General features: G+C 36.9%; 1 protein-coding gene across 3 annotated transcripts in view; it reads right to left on the bottom strand.

The window, feature by feature from the left end:
* LOC149818331 (uncharacterized) overlaps positions 1-22,776 on the bottom strand; it is a 51,937-nt gene that overhangs the window by 8,711 nt on the left and 20,450 nt on the right. For all 3 annotated transcript variants that reach the window (XM_089985631.1, XM_089985634.1, XM_089985632.1), the window contains exons 4-5: positions 13,252-13,342; positions 13,097-13,167 (exon numbers count right to left, since the gene is read on the bottom strand). In XM_089985631.1, the coding sequence (XP_089841757.1) occupies positions 13,097-13,167; positions 13,252-13,342 (162 nt within the window). The remainder of the gene's footprint in view (positions 1-13,096; positions 13,168-13,251; positions 13,343-22,776) is intronic.

Genomic DNA, 22,776 nt, shown 5'->3' with positions numbered 1-22,776 from the left:
GAAATTTGCTAGTTGATATTTTGATGTCACATATGGAAGATCGATAATTTTCTTCAAATATTCTTCCCGAACATAATGGCAATCCATCTCTATATGCTTCGTACGCTCATGGAAGGTATGATTTTTGGCAATGTATATCGCACTCTTATTGTCACAGCATAACTTTGTCGGTTCTTGAATATGAACTCCCATATCTTCTAGCAGACGCCGAATCCATACTATTTTCATGGTTGTGAAAGTCATGGCTCTATACTCAGCTTCAGTGGAGGACAAGGAGACCTTCTGTTGCTTTTTACACCTCCAAGAGACCAATGATTCACCTAAAAAGATACAAAAACCAATGGTGGAGTGACGGTTATTAGGGTCACCTCCCCAATCAGAGTCAGTATATGCAATTAAATTTAAATCAGAGGATGATGAAAGAAATATTCCCTTATTTACCGTCCCTTTTATATATCTGATGATTCGGAGGATTGCACTCATGTGCACTGACGTAGGAGTGTGTTGGAATTGACTGGCAATGTGCACTGTATGAGATATATCGGGTCTAGTGATGCTAAGATACATCAATGACCCAATTAGTTGTCTGTAAGGAGTAGGATTATCCAAAATAACCACATCATCGATCTTCATCTTGGACCCCACAACCTCGGGTGTTTCACAAATTTTGTCATCAGTAATGCCTGACCTGTCAATTATCTCACAAGCAAGCTTAGTTTGGGATAAAAAAATATCCTCTATGAGAAAAAGTGGCTTCAATGACCAAAAAATATGTCAGAAAACCTAGAAACCTAAGTCTCACATCTCAAATTTTTCAGTTAGTGCAGACTTAATTTTTTTAATTCCCTTGATATCATCACCTGTGATTAACATGTCATCAACATATAGAAGCAAGATCACAATTCCTGCATCAGATTTCTTTACAAATAAGACAGTGTTAGTATAGCATGAGACAAATTCATTTTCTATCATTAAACTGTTAAATCGGTCATACCAAGCTTTGGGGGCTTGTTTTAGACCATAAAGAGTTTTTCGTAAACGAAGAACCTTACCATTAGGGCAATTCATGCCAGGAGGAGGAGTCATATAAACTTCTTCATTTAAATCCTCATTTAAGAAAGTATTTTTAACCTTCATTTGATAAATATTCTATTTTTTAATTAAAGCGATGGTAATAAGACATCTAACGGTAACCATCCAAGCAACTGGAGCAAACGTTTCATCATAGTCTACCCCATATTCTTGACCATATCCCTAGCAACTAGACGTGTCATATATCTCTCAAGAGTCCCATCACTCTTGGTTTTGACTTTAAAAACCCACCTACATCCTATACTTTTCTTTCCTTTAGAAAGATCCTGAAACTCCCATGTTTTAGCTTTCCTAAGGGCCCTTAGTTCATTTTCCATGGCTTCTACCCATTCATTCATCTTTTGGGCTTCTTCAAAAATTTTGGGCTCCACATATGAATGAATAGCGCTAAGGCACGCTCTATGTTTGGGAGAAAAAGAATCATAGGATATGAATTTAGAGGGAGGTCTCCTATTTCTTTCAATTCTTTGAGAACTTATTGTCTCATTAGGCTCGCTATATTTTTCTATAGCACTTTTAAAACTGTTTTGGTCTCTATGTCTGTATACAACAGGCTCTCTAGAAGTTCGATCATCAGCCTCAAGATAGATGAAAGGCTAAGGAGGATGGTTATCCTCTTCTACTTTATCCTCACTTTATGTGAATTCATCATCACTAATGTCATCATTTCTTGATAAAAATTCAAATAAAAAAAGAATAATCCATATTTTCCTCATGAGATTCAAAATTTTCAAATCCACTAACATTTTCTAGAAAACTTATATTTTTAGACACATAATTTATCATTTTTGACATCGTAGCATCGAAATCCTTTTTGGGTCTCAGAGTACCCAAGGAAGGCACATGGAATGGCTTTAGGAGAAAGTTTATCATTTTTATTTGTCTAAATAAAATATTTGCACCCAAAAACCCTTAACCTGCTATAATCAGGATCCCTTTTATACCAAATTTCAAATGGCGAAATTTTATTCAAATTTTTGGATGGAAGGCGGTTAATAAGATAAACAGATGCAAGAGCCGCTTCGGCCCAAAATCTTTTCAGGATGTTTTGGGAAATGAGCAAGGTTCTCGTTGTCTCAATAATGTGCCTATGTTTCCTTTCGTGTCAAACCATTTTGTTGAGGTGTTTTGGGACATGATTTTTGATGAATTGTCTCATATTTCTCAAGATAGCTTTTAAAATCATTTGAGAGGTATTCTCCTCCAGAATCAGATCTAAAGATTTTCAGATTTGCATCAAATTGATTCTTAATCATCATATGATAAGTCTTAAATGTTGTAAAAATTTCATGTTTATATTTGAAGAAATATATCCAGGTAAATCTAGAGAAATCATCTACAAATATCACATAATAAGAGAGCCCTCCCTTTGAAATAATAGGTGTGGGTCCCCAAACATCTGAATGAATGAGTTCAAAAGGTTTTGTAGTAAACATGGATCTTTGATAATATGGCAAACTTCTCATTTTTCCAAGTGTTTAATCATTACAAACAAAATTTTCTTACATAAATGTTTGGCAAAAGGAAGATACAAATTTTTTGTGGCATTAGGATGGCCAGGTCGTTTGTGCCATACATTAATGTCTTTGTGATGCATCACATTACAAAAAGATTCTTTTGGAATTTGAAGAAAGTTCACATAGTAGAAATCTCATTTTCTAGAGCCTTCTCCAATCAATTTCTCGGACCGGCGATCCTGTATTCAACATTTATCAGATGAGAATTTTACATCACATCCATGGTTCGAGAGTTGAGAGACAGAAAGCAAGTTTAAATTTAGCGTTGGAATAAATCTGATTTTCGGAATAAAAAAACTTTTTTCTTCAAAATTTTCAGTGCCTTTAATTTCTAGAGAAGTGTCATCCTCAGTTGAAACAAAAGATGGTGATGAATGTTTTACAAAATCGGATAAAGAGCATATGTTGGGGGACATATGAAAGGAAGCACCCGAATCTAAGAGCCAAGAGGTCTTACCAGGAGAAGGAGAGGTAGATGTAGCTGCCCCATAAACAGCTTCTTTAAGAAGTGGTTGAAGTGCTTCCACGATTTGATGAAGAGAAAGAGGCCCATTTGAGGGAGTCACATTTTCTTCCTTTTGAGAAGTGGTGGCCATGGCAAGCAACTTCTTCCATTTAGGGTAAATAGGTTTGATGTGCCTTGGTTCCTTACAGAAATAGCATACAAGTTTGTTGTAGTCTCTTCTTCCTCCTTGACCACTTGATCCTTGATTTTGATTTTTAAAGTGAGGAGGCTTATAAGCTCGTACATTGTTTCCCAGTCTTGAAACAGCATTAACGGCATCGCTTTCTTCATTAGATGAAGTTGTAAGAACACTCGAATTGTTTTTGCTAGAATTCATAAGAGTTTCTTCCCCACTTAGCTTAGTAATGACATCTTCAAGCGAGGGGGAAACGAAAGAGGAGAGGAGAGAAGACCGAATTTGCTCAAACTCAGGTCTAAGACCATTTAAAAAATTGAAAAAATGATCATCTTCCAATTATTTGTACCTAAGCTCAATAGCTTCTACATTCCACATAGGCTCAAGCATCACGAGTTTATCCCACATAGATGATAATTCCACAAAATATTCTCTTATGGACATTTCATTTTGTTGAAGGGTCAAAGCCCTTTTTTGGATATAGTATTTGTGAGATAAGTTTCTTGACGTGTACATTTTTTCAAGATAATGCCAAGCTTCCGATGATTTCTTAAGCTTAATAATATTGGCATTGATCTTAGTTTCAACCGATGAAAAAATCCAAAGGATCTTGAAATTTTTCATTTCCCATTCCTCATGTCTCTTGGAATATTCTTCAAGAGCTTTATTTCTTTCTTCTCCGAGGATTTTGATTTTGCCTTTCACTACCAAAGTAATCTTGGTTCAGGTTTCGGTATAGAACCAAGAACGTATCCCCAAAGACCTTTACCTTTTATGTGAGCTTCCATGCTTTCGGCCCAAACATGATAGTTTGAGACATTCAACTTGAAGCCAAGAGAGAAATTTGAGTCTTTTTCGCTTATTAGAGAGAAGAGAAGATAAAAAATCACGTACCGTAATAAGATTTTAAATCTTACTTGTTGTTGAAGACTTTCAAAATATTGGATGAAGATAAGTCTTCTCACCAATCACCAAAACTTTGAAGGCACGCTTTTCAAGGGACTTGATCACACGCCCTTCTTTCTTCAAACCTTGCTCAGATACCATGTAAAAATGTCTACGAAGAGACAATACGCATACAAGCACTAATACTTCACAAAAAGATGTGCACAAAGTGTCAGAAATATCCTGTAGATGTTAGAGATATCAGCCTGCAGATGTTAGAGAAATATCAGAAATAAAGAACGAGAAGAGAGAGAGAGAGGAATAGTCGGCGCAATAGGGTTTTCCCTTTTTACTTGATATTTATAAGTGGTACAATACACTTTACATAGGTAATAAGATCTAATTACAAACATGCCACCGCTGGATCTCGAGGTGGATCGTGGGTCGGGTCGGATCCACGATCCAAACTAACAGCCTCCCTCAAGTTGAGTATGGTCTTTGATCATGTTCAACTTGTCTTTGAGTGCCCAAAACTGATGAGTGGATAATCCTTTGGTAAAAATGTCAGCAACTTGCATATCTGACCTAACATATGCGGGTTCAATTTCTTTTTCTTCCACCTTTTGTCTAACAAAGTGTTGATCGATTTCGATATGCTTCGTGCGACAATGAAGAATGGGATTGAAGGCAATATTAATAGCACTCTGATTATCACAAAGAAGCATAGAGGACGAGATTGGTTCTTGTAATTCTTGCAGTAGGGGTCTCACCCACGTAACATCAGCTGCTCCTGCTGCCATTGCACGATACTCGGCTTCAGTACTAGATCACGCCACTGCCTTTTGCTTCTTGCTACTCCATGTTACAACATTATTGCCGATAAGGATGCAATACCCTGAAACTGATCTGCGCTCATCAGGATCACCAGCCCAGTCCGCATCTGTGTAGGTGAATAGTCGATGTCCTGACGTATAATCTGTGTCTTTGTTATACATCAAACCATCTCCAATCGTACCCTTTAAATACCGAAGGATTCTTTTTACCGCTTCCATATGTGCATTTGTAGGAGCATGCATAAACTGAGAAGCCAGATTGACAGAGTATGCTATGTCAGGCCTAGTGAATGTTAAGTATTGTAACATCCCTACAACTCGACGATACAAAGTAGGGTCATGATAAGTGGTTCCTTCTTTAGCACTTAACTTATGATTTAGAAGACAAGGTGTGCTAATTGGTTTACAATTCTCCATCCCCGTAGCGAGGAGAATATCAATAGTGTACTTATGTTGGCTCAATGTAATAGTCTCATGTCGACTATCAACTTCCACACCCAAAAAATATCGCAAGGAACCCAAGTCTTTCATCTTGAATTTACCCATCAGCATAGACTTAACCCAAGATATGTGATCCTCATCACTCCCGATAATAATGATATCATCAACATATATAAGCACCCAAACAATAGCTGAACCACTTTTGAAGATGAACAATGAATGGTCTAGAACACTTTTATTAAAACCATGACGCTGGATCTCTGTGGAAAAACTTTCAAACCAAGATCGAGAAGCTTGTTTTAATCCGTAAAGAGAGCGTCGAAGTTTACATACCCAATTTGATGAATCATGCATGCTATATCCAGGTGGCTGCTCCATGTAAACTTCTTCCTTTAGTTCACCATGCAGAAAAGCATTTTTAACATCAAGTTGACTGAGTGACCATCCATGTTGTAATACCAATGCAATGACAATCCTGATTGTGCCCAGTTTCACTACTGGACTGAATGTTTCATCGTAATCCTGCCCATATTGCTGTGTGAAGCCTCGTGCAACCAGGCGAGCCTTATAGCGCTCAACACTGCCATCCGGTTTGTGCTTGATCTTGTACACCCATTTGGATCCTACAACATTCTTGTTATATGGCCTTGGCACAATTTCCCATGTGTTGCATTCATGCAATGCCTCCATTTCCTCATTCATCGCCTCTACCCAGGCACGAGAATTTACAGCATCATGAAAGGAGGAAGGTTTTGTTTCTTTGGACACTCTGGTTAGAAATGTTTGAAAATCCAAAGAGAAATTGTTATAACTTACCCAGCGATCTATAGGATGTCTAACCCGAGTGGAATGTCGTAGGGGAGTCTCTGCATTGACTGGGTGAGTTCTACGAGAATAAACAAGACCAGAAAAACGTGAGGATGTTGTTGTAGGAGGAATGTCTTCCATATGTGGTCCCACATCAAAAGTATAGGGTTCATTGTCTGTCAATAAAGATGAATCCTCATGAGGCAACGAGTCATATAAAAGTGAGTCACTGAGCCAAGGATCATAACTGTCCTGTGTATCTGTGGAAGATGAACCCAGAGTGTCAAAATTTTTATCATCAAAAACAACATTTCTGGATATCCGAATTTTGCCTGTATGAGGATCATAACACCTATATCCCTTATAGTCATCTGCATACCCAAGGAACTTGCACTGTATAGCTCTGTCTTGAAACTTATTTCTCAATGAATGATCAATATGAACATAACATACGCAACCAAAAGGATGTAGTTCTTCATATGATGGATGACAATTATAAAGAACAAAATACGGAGAATTATCTTCAAGGATGGTCATGAGCAACCTGTTGATAACGTAAACAGTTGTGTGGAAAGCCTCGGTCCAAAGGGAAAAAGGGATGCCCACAGTATGCATCATGCTCAAGGCTGTTTCAACAATATGCTTGTGCTTTCTCTCAGCAACTCCATTTTGTTGAGGGGTATGAGGGCAAGAAATGTTACGTGTAATGCCATGCTCCTTCAAATATTCACTAAAATCATGGGATATGTATTCTCCCCCCCATCACACTGGAAATATACAACATTGGTATTGAATTGGTTTTGGACTAGTGCATGAAACTGTTTGAACAACTTGAAAACTTCATGTTTGTTTTTCATGAAGTAAATCCAACTAAAACGAGTGTAAGAATCAAGAAAGAGTACATAGTATCGAGATCCAGAAAGAGAAGCAGTGGGTGCAGGACCCCAAACATCTGAGCATATAATTTCAAAAGGCTTTGATGCTCTTTTATTGATACTATGAAAAGAAAGTACATGACTTTTGCATGAATGACAACTTGGACATTTTGACTCTAAACTGACTGCGGGTATTAGACCTTTAGCAGACAACTTGTCAAGAAAGACTTGACTACAATGACTCAAACGAAGATGCCATAAGTTTGGCTTATTAAGTTTCAAGACTCTAGATGAAGAACTATGATATGTGGATCGACTCAAAAATGTTGGAAAAGAAGGAGCTGAAGAAGCCACGGCTACGGAAGACGACGTCTTCAAAGGCACATGAGATTCTTCAAAGACGTACATGTTCCCGCGCCGCTCACCTTTAGCGAGCGTCTTCTTGGTGTGAAGATCCTTAAGATAAACAGAAGAAGGAGTAAATTCAATGGAAGAATTTGTTTCATCAACTAATTTAGACACAGATAGAATATTCTTTTGAATAGCAGGTGCGAGTAAGACATTTGACAAGGGTAATTGAGATTCAGGCAAAGAAATGGAGACATTTCCAGTGTAAGAGATGGGGTGGTGAGATCCATCTCCTATGACTATAGTGCCATTTCCAGTGTAAGGAGTCAAGTGGGTAAATTTACCTGCATCAGAAGTAACGTGTGCTGCTGCCCCTGAATCAATATACCATATACCTTCTTCATTTTGGCGTAAGTTCATCTGATTGAAAGTAGTCATAAGGATATTCTGTACGTCCTGTGGAAGAACCTGTCCCTGAGGAGTACGGGCAAACTGATGAGTGACCTTCTGCACTGGCCTACTATCTGGCCTCCCTGATTTGTTCCGGTTCTGAGGATTATACCAGCAGTTTGCTTTAACATGTCCCCGTTTGTTACATAGAAAACAAGTAGGAACACGTCCTCCTCGTGGTACACTGCTTGAACCAATACCTCCTCCTCCTGGTGTAGGCAGTAATCCTCCTCTGTTCATAGATGTTCCATTGGGGCGAGGGGGAGTAAATGAAACTCCTGTTTGAATAGGCGTATGTGTCATCATCACAGGATGAGCATCCTCTAACGCATGTTCCTGATTTAGGCTGACCTCATTGCAAAAGCTTAGATTGAAGATCATCAAAACATGGAAGGACTGAGACAACCTGGAGTGCGGTGCAGAACATGCGATATTCAGGTCCAAGACTACCTAATACTTGTTGTACCATATCCTTATTTGATACAGGACTTCCAATGGCAGCTAACTGACCTGTAATCACTCTGACATCCCCCATAAACTCTGTAATGGATTTGTTTTCTTTTCGCATGGATTGGAACTTTCACTTGAGTTGCAAAACCCGAGATTCGGAAACCTGAGAAAAAGAATGAGCTAGTCCATTCCACAACTCGGCAGCGGATTGGTCATCAGAGATAGTTTGTAATACACGATCAGAAAGTGTGGAAGTTATGTAAGCGACTAATGTCTGATCCCGTTGTACCCATATGTCATAAGCTGGATTGGTGCTTCGAAGTTGACTCACCTTCCCGTCTTCACCTGTTATTTCCTGCATGATATGTGTAGGTGGGGCGGGCGATCGTCCATCTAGATGCCCATAAAGACCATGACTGCGAATAAAAGGCACAATTTGGCGTTTCCAAAGCAAATAGTTATCATGTGATAACTTGTGGGTCATGAGGTGAGTAAGAAAACTAGGGTTCAATTTGGAATCCATAGATTTTATGAAGAATGAGAGAACAAACTGTATTTAACAGTGTATTAATAGAAGAAGAACAGCAATATTGTGTGTGCTGAAAATGATATCAGCAACACGTTGCACAGAAATATAATGACGTGTAATCCAGAAATTAATCTTCACAGACACACGTTAAAAAAAAAATTTAATGCTGCATAACGTGTGAACCAGGCCAGGAATAGCAATGCTGTGTACACAGAGAAACAGCAATGCTGTGTGCACAGAAAAACAGCAATGCTTTGTAACGTGTGAGCCAGAAAAAGGATTTGAAAAGAGAAGAAATTGAAATAGAAATAAGGGTGCGCAAATTGAAGAAAGAGAAGAAATAACGTGTGAAATCAGATTAGGGAAAAAGGAGAAACTGAAGAAATAGGGATACGTGAGAGAAATAGGGATACTTGATTTAGAGAAACAGGGATACGTGATTTAGAGAAACAGATTAGGGAAAAAGGAGAAACTGAAGAAATAGGGATACGTGAGAAAATCAGAAAAGGGAGAAAGCCTACGTCCTTTCACGCACTGGTCCTTATAGGCCTTCCAGATGATCGATTTCCGCGCCTGTGCTCTGATACCATGTCAGAATTATCCTGTAGATGTTAGAGATATCAGCCTGCAGATGTTAGAGAAATATCAGAAATAAAGAACGAGAAGAGAGAGAGGAATAGTCGGCGCAATAGGGTTTTCCCTTTTTACTTGATATTTATAAGTGGTACAATACACTTTACACAGGTAATAAGATCTAATTACAAACATGCCACCGCTGGATCTCGAGGTGGATCGTGGGTCGGGTCGGATCCACGATCCAAACTAACACAAAGGCACTCAAAGAGCGTAAAATAATGCCAACATGCACAAATGCATGTAATATGAATATATTGAATAAAAGGAGAGAAGCTTGAGACTTTCAAGCCATGAAATTACAAGGAGGAAATACCCCTATTTATACACCTCAAGGGGGTCACCTTGGGGGCTCCCAAAACGAGTCGTTGGAGAGCCTCCAACGATCACAAATTGTGACCGTTGACGGTCACAAATTGTGACCGTTGGGGGCTCTCCAACGACTCTTTTTGGGGAGCCTTCCCAAGGTGGCACGAAAAGCCATAAAAAAAGAAATAAAAAAGAATAAAGGTAAAGAAAGAAAGAAAAGGAAAAAAAGAAAAAAAATACAATCATATTCCAAGTGGAATATGCGTAAAAAGTGAATTTACAGAAATACCCTTTTCGGGTACTATGATCAAAATATATATATATATACATACATATATATACAAACTAATATATATACATAAGGATTACATTTTTTAATAGGCCCCACACCTATTAGCTCAGAAGGTGGCTCTATTTATTATGTAATTTTTGTAGATGATTTTACAAGACACACTTAGATTTATTTTCTTAAACACAAATCTGAAGTCTTTTCACACTTTCAAATATTTCAGCAGTTAGTTAAAAATCAATTCAAAGAGGATATTTCAATTTTTCGTACTGATTCAGGGGGAGAATTTTTGTCTAAAGAATTTAAGGATTACTTAAACTTGCATGGCATTATACATCAAAAAGCATGCCCTTATAAGGTTTTTGGGGCTGAAGCCACGTTAACCGTGGTTTATCTTATCAACAGGATGCCATCATCTTCTTTAAACCATATATCTCATGTTGAAAAACTTTTTAAACAAATCCTAGATTACTCCAGGTTAAGAGTTTTTGGGTGCAAATGCTTTGTTTTTTCAAACAAAAATGATAAATTATCTCATCACGCTATTTCATGTGCTTTTTTAGGATATACAAGTCATCAAAAAGGCTATAGATGTTTTGATCTCAAAACAAGAAAATTATATGTTTCAAGGAATGTATCTTTCTTGAAAAATGAAAGTTTTTTTAAAAATGTGAATCCTAGGGAAATAGATAAATATTATTTTCTATTGGATCTAGTTTCAAAAATTATTGAAGATGATGTAGCAAAGAGCCCAGAAGAACAACTTGATATAACAAATTCAGAAGCTTTTAGTGACCCTTCTGATTGCATTCAGTACTCTAGGCGAGGTAATTTAGAGAAACTTTCTGCTCTCGAAAAATAGACCAAAGAACAGGAACAAGTATCCACTAGGAAGTCATCGAGAGTCTCTAAAGTTCCCAAAAAAATTATGTCATATGAGTCTTTTTCACCAAAGTATCAAGCCTATATTGCTTTGATACACTCCTATGTAGAACCCTCTAACTATGATACAGCAAAATAACAATCTGAATGGGTCGAAGCAATGTCAGAAGAGTTAAGAGCCTTAGAAAAAGCAAATACTTGGACTATCCAAGATCTTCCATCAGGAAAAAAACCTATCGGATGTAGGTGGGTGTATAAAGTGAAAACTAAGAGTGATGGCACTATTGAAAGGTTTAAGGCTCGTTTAGTTGCCAAAGGATATTCTCAAGAATACGGAATAGACTATGAAGAAATGTTTGCTCTTGTTGCTAGAATGACCACAGTTAGGATTTTGATAGCTCTAGCATCTTCAAAGAAATGGCATATATACCAAATGGATGTTAAAAACGCATTACTTAATGGAAACTTAGTTGAAGAAGTATATATGGAACCACCACCTGGCATTAATGCTCTCAAAGGAAAGGCTCTTTGATTAAACAAAGCTTTATATGGACTTAAACAAGCCTCAAAGGCTTGGTATGATAAATTTAGTCAAGTTATGATTGATTTTGGCTTTCAATTTTGTCTTACTGACACAACATTGTTTGTTATGAATTCTAATGTAGGTATCATCATTCTTCTTCTCTATGTAGACAACACGATCAGCACTGGAAGTGACAAACAGGGAATTGATAACATTAAAAAAATTCTCAAAACACATTTCGAAATGAGTGATTTGCCTTGGATATTGTTAACAGGTCTGGTATCACGAATGAAAAGCAGGTTGACACTCCTGAAGTTGTCAACATCAAAATGAAGATTGATGATGGAGAATTACTTGAAAATCCAACTCCTTATAGACAACTTGTTGGAGCAATGTCTTATCTCTCTATTACCAGACCTGACATTGCACATGTCGTTCATATAGTGAGTTAATTTCAGCATGCTCCCACTACTGTGCACATGAGAGTTGTTTTGCGCATTATTCGATATATCAAAACCTCAATTTTTTGAGGACTTTTTTTGTCTGCTTCTTCTTCCTTTGATTTAACTGCTTATACTGATACAGATTGGAGAGGTGATCCCAATGATCGACACTCAACTACTGGTTTCTGTGTGTTTTTAGGTAAATCATTGATTTCATGGAGGTGCAAGAAGCAACAAAAAGTCTATCTCTCATCAACTGAAGCCGAATACAGGGCGATGGCTACAACCACTATGGAAGTAGTCTGGCTAAGGTGTTGCTTCATGACATGGGTGTTAAAAGTACAGGAGCATCAAGACTATGTTACGACAACAAAAGTTCTATTTATATTGCCAGCAACTGGACATTCCATAAACGCACCAAGCATATCGAAATGGATTGTCACTACGTACGAGAGGAGATCCTACATGGCACCATCGATCTACCATATATTTCCTCAGACTATCAACTGACAGATTTCTTTATCAAACCTCTCACGGCTCCTCGATTTCACTTTCTCTTCGACAAACTTTTAGTTATCCAACCGTAAGTTTGAGGGGGAGTGTTAAAAATGTAATCTTCATATGTAATTTACATTTTGTTTAGTTAGCTTTTAGTTTAGTTAGGAACTAGTTAAAATTAGGATTTAGTTTTGTAAATAGGACACTCTTAGACATGTCACTTTTTGACCAAGTCAAAAAGTAACATGTACCTTTAGAGTCGTTTGGCTCCCAACGGCTGGCTCTAATTAGAGCCGTTGGGAGCCCAATGACTCCCTCCTAGCTCTATTTCTTCTCTCTATAAATATGGGACTATTTCCCCTTTGTAAAGACACTTCTTGTGTGGGCTTTATCCCACTTTAATGAGATATATTTTCTCTCTTTTGTGTGTGCACTCTTTTGAGTATTTCGGTTATTGTGAGTGTGTTGTATGAACCATTGTGTTCATTGTGAAAGATCATTCATAAGCTTCTTTTTGAAGTTTCTTTTGTGAGCTTCCTCTTCTTACACTGAACAATGTGCTAAGTAATAACTCGCAGAACAATTTGCATGAGATCACGATTTATTTTTCAGATACAGCAAAAAATAATATGACACAAACTTCTTCCTCACTCTTTTCATTCTCCTCCAATAAGAGATTCTGATATTCGGAAATCTTGTTAGCTTGCTCAGCAAATTCTGACCTGAAATAAATAAGTATAGAGCTAAAAATACCCTATCTCCTATATCTCAGTACCCAAAGAAACTGAAAATTTAAAAATGTGTACCTTTTGGCCTCTGCCCCAGCCTTCAGTTCATTTACTTGTTCTTGCAAGCTTTCATTTTCATTTTTTAAGTGTTCAATCATGTTTTCCGCAGCTGTAAACACCATGATTCAAAAAATGCATATAAAGTCAACTTATTCTCAAATAAAGTATATTAACAGCATGCTAGCAGCTCCATTTTGTGTGGCTTTAATTGAAAAGAAAAAGTATGATACCATTCAAAAGAAAAACTGATGAATGATCTAAATTGAAACCTATAACTTCTAATATGCACGGTAACAACTATTGACCTCAAAAGAGACTTTGCCACACAAGAAATAAAATATGATTAACAATCTGATCATGCACATTACAAAAATAAATTATTTTAAGCCCAGATGACCTGCTGGAATGTTCATCATGTGGCACAAAAAAGGCTCAACTCCATGCACATCTATCAAGGTAAACCCTTTTAAAAGAATAGTAGACAAATCGGTCTCACCCATTATCCACACAAAATAAGTTCTAAGAATATAGGCTATTATAAATCTCTGGAAAAACTCAATATTTTTAAAACAATATTTGTTCGAGGTCCCATTGGTCAAAGGGGAGGTGCCAATTCGAGACATATGACATAAGAGTGTTACCAATGGTTCCTTTGAGAAGGGTGTGATTGTTAAAATATATGTATCAATACATATATATATATATGTGTGTGTGTGTGTATTTATTCAAATACACCATAATACCCAATAGGGGTATTATGGTCATTTTACACTATACCTGATAGGGGTACTTGTTTTTCTTCTTTTTTTATTTTTGTAATTATTATTATTTTTTTATTTCTTTAAGCCACCTAAGGGGCCCCACCATGGAGTCGTTGAGGCCCCCAACGGTCACAATTGTGATCGTTGGGGGCTCCCAACGACTCCATGGGAGCCCCCTTTTGTGGCTCTCATTTTGAGGCCTTGTGGCCCCTCTTCCTCTCTTTTCTTTTGTATAAATAGGGGTGAACCCCTTTGTATTTGTATTATGCTTGGGAGCTCTCTCTTTCAATAAAGAGACTTATATTTTTGCCTATCACAAGGCTTGTGTATGTGTTGTCCCTTTGTGGACTTGGCTATTGTCTCTTTTGTTTGTCCATTGTAGGATATTGCAAGTGTTTATAGCACTCTTTGTATTTTCGCATATCTCATTACAGTGATACCACCACCTATCAAGCCCAAGAGTTTAACATGGAGTTGCATCCTTGCTCACCTGGTCCACGCACATCATTCTTTCAAGTGGTCAGCCACCAATTTAGTATCAATATGATTCTATTTCCGTTCCTATATAATGGGTTCTTGCAGCATTTTCATGATATCGCTAATGATCAATCAATGGAACTTGGCTGGAAAGTGTTCTAGCTTTATCAGCCTGAGTGGTCCCTTCCCTTTTGGTGTCCCAATCAATGTTGTATGTAATGTATCATAACCCGTATCATTCGGGCCCAAAATAGGATATGTATCGTATTATAAAAAATCATAAATTAAAAAACTTAAAATTACAAAAAAAAATGTAAAAAATCAGAAAAAATACCAAAAAAATTTAAAAAATCTACAAAACAATGATAAAATGCACGAAATGAAGATACATGCAAAGTCATGGCTTGAAAATGAAATGAAATTTCCGCATTGAAAGGAATGCAAGCATCATAAAACCATCTCCCAACCACGACATTCGCCTGCTCGACTAAATGTTGAGGAGTCATAGCAATACGAATGTCGGGTTGAGCCCCAGGGGCAGTTTTAGGAGGGGAAAAACTCCAAACAGAGCCTCTATCTTTACCTCCTCTCGAAGAACTCCTTCTTACTCCTCTTCTTTTTGTGTCTGTGACACTACTACTAGCATCAGTCACACATTTTCTCATTCGTTGTAGAACTTCTTACTTCTAATGCTACACTATGAGCTGTAAGATCAGAAGTAGAGAGCTCATTTTCGTCCTCCCAGGGCTCCGCATACCCCATTTTTGCATCACTTATCTCTTTTTCTTGTCTTTTTTCTCTCAAACCAGTAAGTAATTGATAGCAATCTCATTTCACGAAATCTAATAATTTTCTTGATGTGTAGGTCATAACATTAAGATGTGCCAAAGCTAAATGATGCTTCAACCGAAAGATATCACCTGAAATAACAGTATGGCAATAGTTGCACTCGATTTTTAACTAGTTTTCACTCATTATTCGAGTGCCCCATTGTCATGCCAGATCATTTGATGTCATCTTCCCCAAAAAAAGGTCAATAAAAAGCAAAGAATAAGGTTTTTTTACCTTAACCCACTTCCTTGAGTGAAAAAATGGTAAAAATGCGCTCTTGATGAAATTGCAAAATCCCTCTCACAAGTCCTAGGGTGCATGAATACCATTCTAATGGCCTCTAGACAAATGAGGGAGTCGACCTTCAAGATGTTTTTAAAACCCAAAAAATGAAAAAATTACTTTTTGGCTCTTTTTAAGTGTATCGAGCCTGCATAGTACGATGCAAGCCTATATCATACGATATGCACTCATATCGCGATACGAATGTGTATCGTACGATACAGACAACCTTGGTTCCAATCACCTTGTAGCCTCCATCACACTGGTGTAAGTGTGCGTAAAGGGTATGACACAAAAAATTTCTAAAGAAATGGCTACGTGGATATACATATAGAGAGAGAGAGAGTCACTAAAATATGTTTACTTTTGTATGAATCGAGATTTTCATGGATTTTTTTTGTTTTTCTTTTCATAAATCTCATCGTACGAATGTGATATACATGCTCGATTTTATGGGGATAGGCTCTCAGATCGACCGATTACAATGCATAAGCAGGATCTTTGAAGACTTGAAAATCAATGGCTAATAATTCTTGTAAATATTCGAGCATCCAAAAATCATATTTTTTTGTCAAAAATAGATGATCATATATTCCTAGCAAATGAACTGTGTTGTATGCATCTGTAAGGTCGAATTCAAAAAGAAAGTATCGGAAATACCTAGTTCATACTCTGGTAAACATATTTCTAGTAAACATATTCTAATGACAATATATATATATAGGAAAGGGGAACTGTCTAACCAAAGGAAGCTCCAAAATCTACAACCGATGATAATCGACTGTGTTCCTTCTCTAACGAAAGAGTTTTTCATCGATCGGACTTTACATATTGGATTTTTATCATTCATTTAGTGAGCAACATGTTTGGATTATGAATTTTCGATGTTTAAATGTGTTTTTTGAAAGCTCTAAAAATCAACGACCTATAATACTTTGTATTGTAAAGTTTTAAATGCATTGTGAGACATTAATTTTTCACATTTCGAAAAACATGTCTATATGTCGTAAAGTCTTCATGTAAAACATATTTCTTACTAAATAAATTATAATGAACAAATATATGAGGTCAGATTTATGAGATGCTCAAGTATTGGAGAAGGGGAGTTGTCTGATCATCGTTGGTTGTAAATTTTGGACCTTCCTTTGGTTGGATGGTTCCCCTTATATATATATATATAATATATATATATATAGAGAGAGAGAGAGAGAATGGGTAGGTGCCTATGTCACATGGGAGCGGGTCAGAGTTACCGGAAACACACATGCATAAGGGGATTCGGAAGCACGAAACGCGACGCTTCCGAAACGCACGGGGAAGCGCACGTAAAAAAGAAGAAATGCATCCCCCTTTAAAAGGAAACGCGTCCCTCTTTAAAGGGAGACGAGTTTCACTTTAAAGGGGGACGCGTCCCCCCTGAAAGGGGGACGCATCCCCCCTGAAAGGGGGACGCATTTACGAAATATCTTTTTTACCCTTTTTAAAAACGAAATTAACACTTGAAAAACAAGAAACTAAAAAAAATTATTTTTCTGAATAAGGGCAAAACAGACATTTTAAAAAAACTTGTGAAAACTTAATAACGAAGGCGTAGGGTTTTGTTTTTCACCTGACTCCTCTCTCTCTCTCTCTCTCATTTTCGGCCACCGGCGACCTCCGACGATCGGCGACGTCCGACGACCGGCGACCTCCGACAATCGGCGACGTCCGACGACCGGCGACGTCCGACGACCGGCGACGTCCGACGATCGGCGACCTCCAACGACCTCCTCTGATCGGCGACCTCCTCTGATCGGCAACCTCCGACGATCTGCGACCTCTGACGATCGGCGACCTCCGACAACCAGCGACCACCAACGATCGGCGACCTCCGATGACCAGCGACCTCCTCCTTTGTTGACATCCGACGATCGAAGACCTCCTCGAGCAACATTGGCAATGTCTCTGTTCAGGTATGTTCTCCTCTCTCATCCACTGACGTTCGGCAACCTCTCTCTTTCGATTTGCTCTCCTCTCTCATCCACGTGTAATCAGCAAGCGCAGTTACCATAGATATGTTGGTATACCCCCTGTGATACGGGCTTTAGACTCGAATGATCAAGATTGTTTCCTTGTATAGACTCGAATAGGAGCTATCGCCCCCTTGTATAAGAATAGTTGTGGGTACACCCCTTGTGATACGGGCGGAACACTGATTGTCTTTGTTGATTCGGGTATCAGTTTTCTGATTTTGGTTTTAGATGAACATAAAAAGATCTAATTTCTTTTAAGGACTTTTGCTGAAATTTTAATTCTGTTTAAATTAGATGTGTTGGTTTAAATGTTGATCTGCTTGTTTCTTGTACTAGGTTCACGAATGATCAAGATTGTTTCTGTTTGAAATAAATTGATTGGTGTTATAGATTTTTAATATGCATCCTTCTAAAATGGGTTCACAGTTTCACACTGATTGTAGTTAAATCGATTGATCGATGATTGTGTTCCGATGTTTATTACGGATAGGTTTTCAAGAATCGTATATATAACCTTATGGGTTTTATACACAAATTTTGCTATATGCATTGAGTCTTGGACTCTTGGCTGATTCATGTATTGATTTGTTAAATTTGATTTGATGGCCATTAAACCAAAATTTCTAATAAGAATAAATAGAACTATAGTCTGCAGTTCTTTTTAGATTGGATTTATCAGGCTTCTACCTATTTGTGATTTCCTGGTTTAAATTAAATTTGTGGTGTTTCAACTGTCATGTTTGTTTGAGATTTAGTTTAATTAAACTTGAATTTTAAGGCTTGATGCTTTCCTCTATATTCATTACGGGTGTTAATGCTATTAGAAAAAGGAAATCTGATTGGTTTCACAGTTCTGAAATTTAGATTATGACTGCAAAGTTGTGTGATACATGTCTAAATTATTTTAAGAAATGAGCATGATTAGTTTATGTGCGCTGACACTGAAGTTGTTTAGTAAACCCCATGATATTTTACGGGAATTCGATTGCAAGGGACGTTCATGGTTCACTTTGGGTCTCTTTTTTTCCCCTTTTGTTTCTGCATTCCACTCTCCATCTTTTGTTGTTAATAATAGTTTTTTTAAAGTGTTTTAAAATGATTCATATACTTTTATGATGCAGGTATATTTGCATGTTATTTGCTTCATTAATGACCATCACAAGCTATGATCACGATAATTATGATGACAATGATGATTCTTTGTACAATTTGGAGCATGAATTGTCTAGTGGTGTTGGGAAGGACAATGCAAGAAAGGGCAAGACCAAGAGGTCTTCTGATTGTCCATATCAGTTTGAGAACATAAATGAAAATTGTTTTGATGAGGAAGATGAAGAAGAATATGACTTAGATGACTACTATTCTGAAGATGACCAAGATGATGAACCACCTAGCATGCATAAAACAACAATGCTATGGCGCCATGTATTGAAACAAAAGAAGAGTGGGCAAGGAAAGCAAGGTAGAACCCAGGTTTTTATGTGCAAGCACTGCAAAAATATTTATCATGGGTCATATACTCGAGTTTTTGCACATCTCATGGGATCTTCAAAGGGACAAAGTGTTGGGATTGCATTTTGCCTTGCAAAAAATGCAGAATTGGTAAAAAAAAATTAAGAGGCAAGTTCGCAGAGTGGAGGTTTCATCAAGTGCATTTGAGTTGAGGAGATCAAGAATTAATAATCTGAAAAAGCCTATTAGTATGACTACATCATCTAGCGGAAGCCAAAAAATAGTTGATATTCGTGATACCTTCAAAAAGGTAGAAAGAGATTATGTAGATCACAAAATTATCAGATTTTTGTGTGCAAATGGCATACCTTTCAATGTGCTTTGATCACCATATTGGGAAGAGATGATATCTGCAGTTAGTAAAGTGCCTGGATATAAACTCCCATCATATGAAAAAGCGCGAACAACGTTGCTTGACAGTGAGAAAGAGTGTGTTCACAGAGAGTTAAATGAATTTCGAGAAAAGTTTGAGGAGTTTGGAGTTTCCATTGTCTCAGACGGTATCAAGAACAAACACTTGATAAATATACTTGCCTCGAACTGTTTTGGCTCGATGTTCTTGTATACAAGCGATTTTTCTAATGTGCAACAGTCAGCTGCAAAAATTGTCGAGTTTTTTAAGACGGGATTTAGACTTGTGGGGCCTTCTAATGTAGTGCAAGTGATTACAAACAATGCATCAAATTACAAGTTAGTAGGTGAAGAATTAAAACAAACGTATAAGTATATTTTTTGGCCATCTTGTATTGTACACACACTTAATTTGATCTATAAGGATTTGGCACATGAGTTTCATTGGTTGGGAGAAACATATTTGTAGAGTAAAGAAATTGTGAAGTATATTACAAATCATTCAAAGGCACTAGCAATCTTTAGAAGCAATGAAAAATTAGAGTTAATAAAGATTGCAAAAACAAGGTTTGCTTTACATTATACTACTTTGAAGCGCTTGCTTGATGTGAGGGAGAGCTTGAGGCTCACAGTAATTTCAGATAGATAGAGCGAGTGGAAGCAGTCATGCACGGATGAAACTATGAAAAAAAAGGTTGTTACAACAGAAACAACTGTTTTTGACGAAAAATATTGAGATTTTGTATGTTTAGCATTATTGATTACAAAACCCATATATAAGATGATTAAATTTTGTGATCAGGAAGGCCCTATGATTGGTGAAGTGTATGAAGGCATGGATAACATGTTAGGGAAATCAAAGACAATCTAAAAGGACAACCAGATTTGTATGAAAAGATTCATAAGATTGTCTCAAATAAATAGGATAGAATGAATGTGCATCTTCATAGTCTAGCCCACATGCTTACTCCAAAATATTACGAGTCGTAGTATCTCAAGATCCCAGCAGCAGGAGGGGTCAAACGATTTTCTCCTGGTAAAAATTTTATTCTATCTATTTAATAAAGTTTAAAGTTTAATGATTTAATTATTTTATTATTTCATTTGCATTTTCTTGTTATAGTTATTAAACATTTTTTTTGCAGAAAAGGATAATGATATCTTAGACGGTGCAATGCTCGCGCTTGAAGTGATATCTGTTAGAAATGAAGAGCTATATACACTTTATAGGTCACAACTTATGGCTTTTGCATCAAGAAGTGAAAGATTTAGCCGAAATGCAGCAAGAATAGATGCACTGAATCCTACAATGTCGGTGCTTAATTGGTGGCATTTTTATGGTGGTGATATACCTGAGTTGAGAGCATTAGCCATTAAGGTTTTATCTCAACCTATTAGCACATCTTCTGCAGAAAGAGTGTGGAGCACCTATAGTTATATTCACAATGTTAAAAGAAATAGGCTCAATGAAGATCGTGTTGATACCTTAGTGTATATTCATTTCAATCTTCGATTGATTGACAGGTATGATTAAATTATGTTGTACTTTTGTTTAAGTATTTTTTTCTCTTTTTCTATCATTGATTATTTATTATCATTCATATTTTATATTCTTGTTATAAAAAAATGCAACAATCGTTACAAAGAAGGACCTAGTCGAAAATGAGATATCAATCCAGAACTTCCTATTGTAGAAGAAAATACGTTGAGATTAGAGGACATGCGTTGGAGAGATTTGGATGATAGTGCACAACAATCAAGCAGTATTTTCAAATCCAAACCCAAAGATGCACAAACAAGAGCTCCATTACCTCCAATAATCATACGTACATATGAAGTTGAAGAGGATACAAATCAATCCAACAGAGCTAATAGAATTGCAGATATACAAGAGCGATCATCAGTTCCTCAAGGTCAGATTGATCGTTTCTTTAGCAGGAGACCTAGGCAAGGTATGTTGATATTGTGTTTTTTATATTTTAAATTATGGTTTTTGAACATTTTAATTTTTTAACGTATTCATTATAGGAAATGAAGGAAGGAGCAGAAGACATGGTCGTGGAGGACAAGAAACACGTGATGATGCAAAAAGTTCGCGCTCTATTGTTGACTTGAAGGGGAAGAGAAAGATGACAGATTAATGAACTCTTGAATTATTAATTATTTTTTTTTATAATGTAGTTGGAGTAGCCCAACTTAAAAACTTTTATGTTACTTTTTTGTCATGGTCTTGTAATATTTTTTTGGTAAACTGTACTTTTATTTTGAATCTTACATGATGAAGTGAAGTAGTGGATTTTGTTAATTTTAAGTTTAGAGTTTAGAACTTTGTAGCTTATAATTTACAGTTTAAAAATTTATAGCTTAAAAAATTAACCATATCTCTATGTAATCTTTGAGTTTATTGATTTCTCATTTTCTATGTTGCAGAGATGACAAGATTTACAACAATCACAACATCAAATAACAAGTCATTTGATTCTTTCATTGAAAAAGGTACACTTTTTAATCAAATTTAATTGTTTTCTTAATGCATTATTTAGTGCTTGCATGCATTTGTTAAATGGTTGCAACAAGAATACGAATTATGATTTTCTCTTAATGTATGATTTTTTAAATGCTTGACAGTTGCAATATGATTTATTTGTTAGATAATTACAACTTATATTATTTATTGTCTTAGATACATGTTTTATTTTGTTAATGATGACATAAATTTTATTTTTTGATAAAATAAAAATATATAATATTATAATTACATTTTCGATTCTTATTCGCTTCCCTTTTGCTTCTCACTCGAATCCTATGTCGCTTTCGAGACGTTTTCGAGACGCTTCCTATATCGCTTCCGAGACGCTTCCTGGTTCGCTCCTAAGTTGTCCCGTGCTTTCCGCTTCATAAAATTTTACAAGTGCCTCGCTTCCTGCTTCCGCTTCCCGCTCCCGCTTCCTCGACTGGCAACTCTGGTTTGGGTGTGGGGGTGCGGCACTTTCAAAAACCTTGGGTGCGAAAAGGGTAAAAATGTAAATATATATATATAAGGGGGGTTCGGGTCCCGCTGAAATTTTTTTTAGATTCCGCAGCCCATTTCATAGGGCAAAATTTTTTTTTTTAAATCCAAAAAATGGACCGAAATGACCCTGGGTGCGGTCAATGCACCAAGGTTCGGGTTGACTGCACCCGGTGCCGCACCAGCGTCGAGTCGCGTCGATGCGGGTGCGGCACCCTGCTAGCCGAATCTCTGTTACATAGGTAGGTGCTTAATGATACATGCTTAATGGGTTTTTCTGCTCTTTCGGTATTTTTTTCGTAGTTCT

This window comes from Nuphar pumila, chromosome 13 (assembly GCF_984573655.1).
Source record: "Nuphar pumila chromosome 13, dmNupPumi1.hap1.1, whole genome shotgun sequence".
In the NCBI taxonomy this organism is placed as follows: Eukaryota; Viridiplantae; Streptophyta; class Magnoliopsida; order Nymphaeales; family Nymphaeaceae; genus Nuphar; species Nuphar pumila.
This window is presented reverse-complemented; position numbering and strand designations above follow the sequence as displayed.